This window comes from Ruditapes philippinarum, unplaced genomic scaffold (assembly GCF_026571515.1).
Source record: "Ruditapes philippinarum isolate M1 unplaced genomic scaffold, ASM2657151v2 ctg7399_1_1_1_1, whole genome shotgun sequence".
NCBI lineage: Eukaryota > Metazoa > Mollusca > Bivalvia > Venerida > Veneridae > Ruditapes > Ruditapes philippinarum.
The window spans coordinates 29,249-37,517 of record NW_026856739.1 but is presented as its reverse complement, the minus strand read 5'-3'; the positions used below and the strand labels follow the sequence as shown (position 1 = coordinate 37,517).

Sequence of the window (8,269 nt, the reverse complement as noted above, 5' to 3'; positions counted from 1 at the left end):
TGAAAGCAATTGAGTTCACTTACTGAAAACTGACAGGTTCTTTCAGGAATATATACATCTTAAAGTGGTCTATCTTTAAAGATTAATAACCCAATTTTAAATCTTACCATTGATTATTCTGAAAGTGTATTTTTCATAAGAAAGTTACATACGATGTTTTTCGTATTTTCAGCGTGTTTCAGTATTTCACTCTGTGTTGTTTTTCAATTGTTCTAGAAATGTGTCTATAGTCACAATATCTACACAGTATTCTATGACGTTATCATCTTTAATTTCTTTTCAGATATAATAATGTTTAGTCATCATTCATATATTTATTATCCATTTACTAATTGTTTTGTTCTTTCTCTGATTTTATCAAATAAATACATTAAGAAGAATAAACTCGACTCATAATTAAATAATTATTTATTAAAGCAAAAATGAGCATAAAAAACAAATATTTTTCAAACAGCAGTTATAACTGCTCTGTCTCTGGTGCCAAAAACTACAATTGTCTTTGTTCGTTGTAGATGACTAGAACTACCAAATGTATATGGAATGTTTCTGTCCCTTTCATTTGATCCAAAAGACGAAGGTGGTGAATGGAAATGATTCTTGCAAAACAAAGCTAACTTTGACTTGAAGCTTGGTAGCAACAACGCATACAGAAGAGGGTTTAATATTGTTGTTATTTTGGCAAATATTGAAGGTAACGCTACTGCTATTGGCGTCAAAGAATCTCTATTTCCAAACAAAGCTATCCATGACACAACACTGAAAGGTGTCCATGAAAAACAGAACACCGAAATAAGAATAATTCCGGCTCTTGCAGTTTTCATTTCTTTCTTTTCAAGTGTTCGGTTTTTGCGCATGCGCCTGAAAGAAACTTCGTCAAACTGTCCACTTTTTCGAGTAGAAAAATATGTTTTCTCGTGGTTTCTTACTTTCATATATATTACAAAGTAGCAATATGTTATACATATTACAGGAACAACGAAAAATAACACTTGTATCATTATATTATAAAACACATTTTGGAATGTTAAAGTAAATGTATCTTTACTTTCGCATGACGTTGTCTGACCTTCTAAAACATAACGTCCGTAACCGCTAAATGGAATTGCAGCCGCGATTAAACAGAATACCCAAAGTCCTATAATAACGTAAATGGAGAAAGATTTATTAGAATATTGTCGAACTGGCATGGTACGTGTTATCACAATACATCTGTCAAATGCTAAGCACACAAGCGACCATATCGACAAGAACCCAATGAAAGCTCCAAGGAAGGTGTTGATGAGACAAGCTGAAAAGAGTTTTTAAACTATTTACAAAATATCTAAAAATTTAGAACACATATTTATAGTTTGTAATAACTTCGTTTTCAGTTGAAAAAGGTAACAGTGCATCAAAATTTAAATCTTGATCTGTAGCTGTATCTAAATATAATATAAATTAAATGTATATAAAAAAGAGTGTTATGGTTGACATGTTATGTTAGACATGGCAAATAATATTTACTATTTCAAAATTGCATGCTTTCATACAAGCATTAAATCTGGCGTTGTATGTGTAGAATTTATGTATGTTCTATTTTAAAGTTTGTCGCTTTGTAACGTAATTTATGCATTATATGGTACATTTAAAAATAAGTCATATATATATATTTAAAGGTCAAAAGTATTTATGTATATCATTAAAAGAGTCATAATGTATTTAGAATGCTGTGCTTCTGTTACAAAGTTCATAGCGTATACGTGAACATATTTTACCAAGAAATTATCTATACGATAAAATAGCTAATTGTGTTATACATAAGTTGATTTGCCTTTGAGGGTTCTTCTAATATGCTAATAATTTAACTGAATAGTTCTCGAGGAAAACAAATAATAACATACGCCCTATCCCGAGTTATTAAAAGGTTCATTTAGTCCTTGAACATTGTTGCTGAAAATGATACTAGCACGTAAACTTATGAATCAACATGGTTATATAATATAAGACACTGGTACTAACAATATATCAAAGCTTTTAATAATCATTTTCAGTTTTAGTTATTTGCTAAATCGTTTATAAAAACCAACAAAAAATCAAATCGATAAAGAGTGTAAACTAGCGGAATAGTGGCAATAATGAATTACCTATGATATAGTCTACATGTATGTTCTCGCTAAATATTTAAGCACATCTTAACTGAACTGTACTCAAACTTTAAACACGACAAGTTCGAAATGTAAGTTTAGCTTTGTAATATACTTACACTTTTCGATAAACTCACTGTCAACAACTTGACTCCGTATATACTCGTTGATGAGCATAGGGAGACAAATAATACACATCAATAAATCAGCAATTGTAAGATTTATCACAAATAGATTGGAGGCTGTTCTGAGACTCTTGTATCTGAAAAAAGACAAGAATATTTCACATAAAACCTCTCCAAAACATATACAAATCAAGATTTCACATGTTGTTATTTTCTTTAAGTCGTGAATGGCATTTTTGATCCTGAATCCGTACTGATAAAAATGAATGCCGAGGAAGAAACCCTATTTACTGTTTTTTTGATGATAAAGATGGCAAGTGTGTCAATATATGTTTTCATTAATTCGGAGAAATAATGTTTTAAAAACGCCAAGCAAAATGATTACTTGGAAAAGGTTTCTTTGAGATTCGTTTGATGTTTTTATTTCATATAATTAAATGATAAATGTCAATAATACAATAACTTAAACCCGATTGTAGTCATATATTGTGCGAAGGTGAATCATTATGTAATGCAATATGGTCAATAAAGTAACCAAAACAGCAAATATATTACAATTTTCTATACCTCAAAATTACCACAAATGGCTGAGTTCATTGCAACTCTTGTAGCGATGATTTGCATTTTTTTCAGCCTAGGAAACAGAAAAAAAAGCAGAATGTAGACTTGCGAATACGGATCATGTTTATTGACAGTCACTAAATTTTCTCGACAAAAATCAACTTCAGTAGCTCTTTAATGTGCAGGAACGTTGTCAGGCAAAAAGAACAGGCATTAAAATCAGTCAAAGAACTTTACTGGAGTGTGTTTCAACTTTTCCTAACACGACATCTTTTTAATACATGGATGTGACAGAACGGCCTCTAAAACAGTTCCGATGGCATTGAAAAGAATGACGTTCATAAATTGCTAGACACTTGTCAATTGCTTGTCAATGAGTGGCCGAGGAATAGATTAAATGGACCAAGTATTATTGTTACCCTTGCGAACTGGCGTTTTTAAAATATGTAGTCAGTTTACTTTGGCCATAGTTACGAAAACATTTCATCATATTGTATGTTTTTTAACATATCTTTGCTCATCCGTCTTTAAGATTCTACACCAATATCCAATAACTCTTTTAGCACTTGTAATAATTGTAGGATATCTGCTACAATCCCCCAAAACAGCTAGACACATTTAGTATATGTATTTAAAATGAAATATCTTTCTCTTTTTAAGATAGCCTTTGAATATTTTACAAAATAATTGTTCATTCAATGGTAGTATGAAACAGCTTAATGGTGATATGCTTTTTAAATAAGCATATTTTCGCGAAGTTACTCAAAAGTCATGAGAGCTATGTGATAGATTTTATTTCATCATCACCGTTTAGTGTTATTCATATTAAAGATCTTGTACCAGGTGTATATATATATAGTTGAAATGAAGAATTAATTTAAAGATGTGTAATAAGAATCTATTAAAATATTCTATTTCAAAATTTTAATACTGTACGAGTAAGCTTATTAAAACAAATTAGAGGTATACCTCTTAGTACAGAAGTGACTCAATTAGTGTGTGTTTGTGTGAAATTAAAAGCGCCATTCTTTTCTTTGACAGGAGTAAGTTTTATGATCATTCATTTCAATCAAATCAGTAACAACTACATTAACAATTCTCAATCTTAGATAGCGTCAAATGTTAACTCAGATTATTCTTGTAATGTCTTAAAGAAAATAAGGTATTTCGATTTGTTGTTTTATGTTGCGGTTTTGATAATGCTACATTTAATATTTTAAATTAACTGGAAATACATCAAAATTATTCTATAATATTCACGGTAAATTCGTATTATCAAACAGCTGCTAAAATAATATTTTGCAACTTGGTAAACTAATTGATTTGTGCAAAACAGAAATTTGTTCTTTGAAGATATTTTGATTTTATTAATCCAACACAGTTTAAGTCAAATGCATTAAGTTCATCTTAATTCACATAATCATGAAAAAATATATATTACAACTCAAGACATTAAATTGGCACTGTATGTTTAAATCTTTTATTAGACAGATATAGTTCCCAAAATAACTGATTATAAACTGGTTATATTGTGTAAAGTTTGCTGCTAGTACTGGCTTTTGATTTAACATTCGCGTACATATGACATATTATAAGACGTATCGTAGAAAAAATATACCCAGCCGTGGTAAAAATAGTTTGTTTTGGATTTGCTCTTTGTCAATATAGAATACTATGTTTAAACCCCTTTCAAAAAGACATTGCAGTTTGCAGCATACAATATTTTAAAAAGTCCTTGTTGTCAAATTCTTTGATAGTTCTTGTACGCATAATTATGATACTTTCATTTTTAAGCCATTGTTGCTTAAAGGTTGTCCTTTATTGGCTGCTGTTTAAGGATTGCAGCCACCGTTTATCCCTACGTGAATGCAAGATGCGACTAAATGTGTTCGGATAAATGCAGTCTATGCACCTCTTAGGCCAAGCAGGTGAGGTGGTTTTGACCCCAGGTATTGTAACACCCGAGGCTAGCAAAAATCATATTTCCTGTTTCGGCGCCATATGACATATTCTGCGTTGGTACGCTTTATAGCCAAACAAAGAAACAAAAGTTTTATTTTCATGACAATTTTTAACGAAACCGGAAAAGATCATTGTAATAAAATAAAAATAAACAATGAACTAGAGAATTCGTTTAGAAAACTCCTTTTAAAGATTTACAATGACCATTTCCAGGTAAAGTCTTCATTTCACATTATTTTATTGATTTAAGAATGGTTAATGAAATTCCCACTGTGATCAATGAGAAACTTTTGTTTCGTTCCTACCACATGAATTCCTTAGGAAATTTAAGGTGAAAACATATATCTAAACTAAAGCCTTAACACTAGACAAGTTCAAATTTCCTGACAATTTTTTTTTTTGCATGAAATTCAGACTTTCTGATAAAAAAAACATTTGTTTGAATATTGACTTTGAATGTTGGAATTCTGTGATTGTACGTGAAATAAAAATTAAGAAAATCATTTAAAAATTCATTTTATACTTTTTAAGGGCTCATTCGAAATGGTAACGTTCTGAAAACTATCGGAGGGTCAAGTTGGAAAATCATTCCATGCATGGAAAATAAAAAAAAAAATAAAAAATAAATAATCACCAAAGGAACATAAACATACAACGACTCTGAGTTTAATGACAGGATAATATCTTCTAATATCTGTATAGAAATTGACGCTTTCTATTGTAGGAACCCCGTTATCACTTATATAAATCTTGACAAACTTAAGGGTATATATTGAGAGAACAGGTGAAAGTCAAAACAAATTTACATTTTGCCATAATTCCTTTCAATTTAATAATTTACTACGCATTTAAGCATAGATGAATCACGTGACCCAAAGAAATTTCTGTAAATATCTGTCAGAATTTTATATGTAACGTTCAGTGGGGCAGCCTTTTTATATATAAGGCATATTGATATTTTATCCTAAGCATGTTTCAATATCAATTGTTGGTCAATCAACATTATAACATTTAATCTTTTGGAATAAATAGTCAATTCAGTTCAACTTGACTAAAATGTCACTTTAAGAAGATAAATTGACATAAGAAAAGTTGAACAATATTCTTATAACATAAACTGCTTTATTCCTTAAAATATAAAAGTTGAATTAAAATTAAATGTTTGTAGTGCGTAAGCCAATTATAAAGTTAAAATAAAAAATGTATCTTACTTCAGATATAATGCGAGAACTGTAATGTTGCCAACTGTTCCGACACAAAATGCTAATATCAACACGATGGCTAAGAAAATACACACCTCTCGCGAGAGAGATTGATGGTTAAAATCCAATTTATATTCAATATCCGTAGAATTATTCGCCGAAATCATAATATTTATATTTCATGATTTTCATTCCAAAAACTAAACAATAACTGAGATACTAATATCCACTATCACAACAAATACATGTTAGAAAATCATCCGACGTAATAACGATGTTATCTCTTTTGAAATGGTATAAAAATATTGAGAGCACAGATATAATTATTGGTGTTGAGTATCCGAAATATATTAAAATCATAGCATAATGTAATAACTAAACTGACACTTAGCAATACCGTGAACTGAATTTATACGGAGAGGGAGCGAGTGAGAATGAAAAACCAATCAATATCAGTCATAGCGATACTCCGGTGTTCTCACCATTACCTTGCTGAATTTCTTAAATGGAAGTGTCCATTTTTCTGTCTGGACAAACCATTAATTTTTATAGCGAAATTCTAATTTAGTACACAGTGCAGATAATTATCAGAGTACACGGATGTACCGGCTGAATTTAATCTGCACTGGTTCGATTTTTAGAATCTGCTGTCGTCATGAGACTATGGGTTTATAACAGTACACGCTCAGTCTTTGTGAATATTGATAGCCTAGGTATATCAAACTTGTTTAATTAATGTCACCACTTTTGTGTGTAATTTGAGTTAAAAACAATAGAAATCATTATATTATAGCCTAATGATGAGTGCGTGTTAACATGCTATACAACAGTTAAGTGTGATATTTATGCTATGCTTACACTTACGCACTTAAGTAGACATGCTTGGACAATGATTAAGAATTACTGCATGTCCATGTTCAATGAATATTATTCATATACTTAATGGTTGAACACATACGTAGTACACATATTGTTTATCTTAGGTATTCAAAATTCGGATATATTCAATCGTATTTCTCCTTATATTCTTCCTTCAATAAGGCACCTTAGTTTACATTCAAAGAACTTACATCTAACCGCAACATTTTTGTATCTTTATTTTGAAAATTTACCTTTACTGTAGAGGAATTGATGTAAGTTTTGTTTTACCTGTTTTCCGATCCAGTCTGAATTAGTTCGCTGTGAAATGTTTGTAAATGTTATTTTATGTAAAATTTATTGAATGAATGAAGTTTAAACTAAACATTGTTACGTTAGCAGGCTTATAATCGGTTCTGTATCAATAAACACAAGACATCAGCTACTGCATGTCACCGTTTAAATGAAATCGGCTTCATGGAAAAGGTGATTAAAGAGAAAAAAAATCATTGAAAATAAAAAAAAAATGTCAGGAAGGTTAAAACACCCATGTTTAGTGTTTTTCATAAATTGATGTAAGTTGTTAAATATTTAAGCCAACGATGTATATAATCTTATTGAATAGTAAAATGTCTATTTCATAAAATGAATAAGTATGAAAGTATTAAAACCCTTAGAAATAATCTATTCCAATACATTTAATACAACACATAAACATTATAGATAAGATTCCGAATGAATCAGCTTATTATAATAAATGTTTTTTAAAAATATAAATAAATTCGTTTACATGTAAAACATAAGATAAGGGAATGGTGTGCTGATAACAATCTATGTAGAGACTTACGAAAACTGAAATGTAATCATGTGAATGAAAATTCTACCAGATTAATTGATCAAATCATAATACCGCATATTATGAAGATACTTGTTGACATTAATGTACCAGATATAAAATAAACATACGTCTGGTCAAAGCAATTGAATTCATATAAATATGATTGATAAATCAGATTTAGTTTTGAAGAAGTACATATCAAAGAGATTCTTTACTGTCAATGTGAATTAATATTGAATATCAGAACACACGCAGTGTATTGTATACTTTAACATGTTGTTATCTCATTTCTAATGACATCTGTTCAAGACATAAAAAAAACAATTAAAACATGAATAAAATGACGTCGTGTATTTTAAAAACTGATCGTATGACAGAGAAGACAATTCAAGTTACATAGAAATAAATAATATTAACACCAAAAGCATTATCAATTTGTTTAAAAAAGAGTGGTTCAGTGAGAACGTTAATATTTTGCCTTTTTCACCAGATTTACAAACCATTTAGTAAAAAAGCGACAGCTGTGTGTCATCAGATCATCACAGTATTTTTACGAATAGAAATGCTACCAGATTGATTGATCAAATTATAATAACGGAT

General features: G+C 29.8%; 1 protein-coding gene across 1 annotated transcript; it reads right to left on the bottom strand.

The window, feature by feature from the left end:
• Positions 1-390: 390 nt before the first annotated feature.
• On the bottom strand, positions 391-6,371 carry LOC132747556 (melanopsin-A-like). The gene is made up of 3 exons (XM_060736966.1): positions 5,983-6,371; positions 2,243-2,385; positions 391-1,288 (listed from the first exon to the last, which is right to left on the bottom strand). The coding sequence occupies exons 1-3, from the start codon at positions 6,138-6,140 to the stop codon at positions 447-449; spliced, it is 1,143 nt and encodes a 380-aa protein (XP_060592949.1). The 5' UTR covers positions 6,141-6,371; the 3' UTR covers positions 391-446.
• Between the last annotated feature and the right edge of the window lie 1,898 nt (positions 6,372-8,269).

Bases quoted from the DNA above. Each gene is read 5' to 3' on its own strand.
- LOC132747556 (XM_060736966.1), bottom strand. From the start codon at position 6,140: ATGATTTCGGCGAATAATTCTACGGATATTGAATATAAATTGGATTTT. The intron at 2,386-5,982 runs GTAAGATACATT...GTCTTTTTTCAG, and splicing joins GTTCTCGCATTATATCTGAA to ATACAAGAGTCTCAGAACAG. The intron at 1,289-2,242 runs GTAAGTATATTA...AACTCTTTTCAG, and splicing joins CAGTGAGTTTATCGAAAAGT to CTTGTCTCATCAACACCTTC.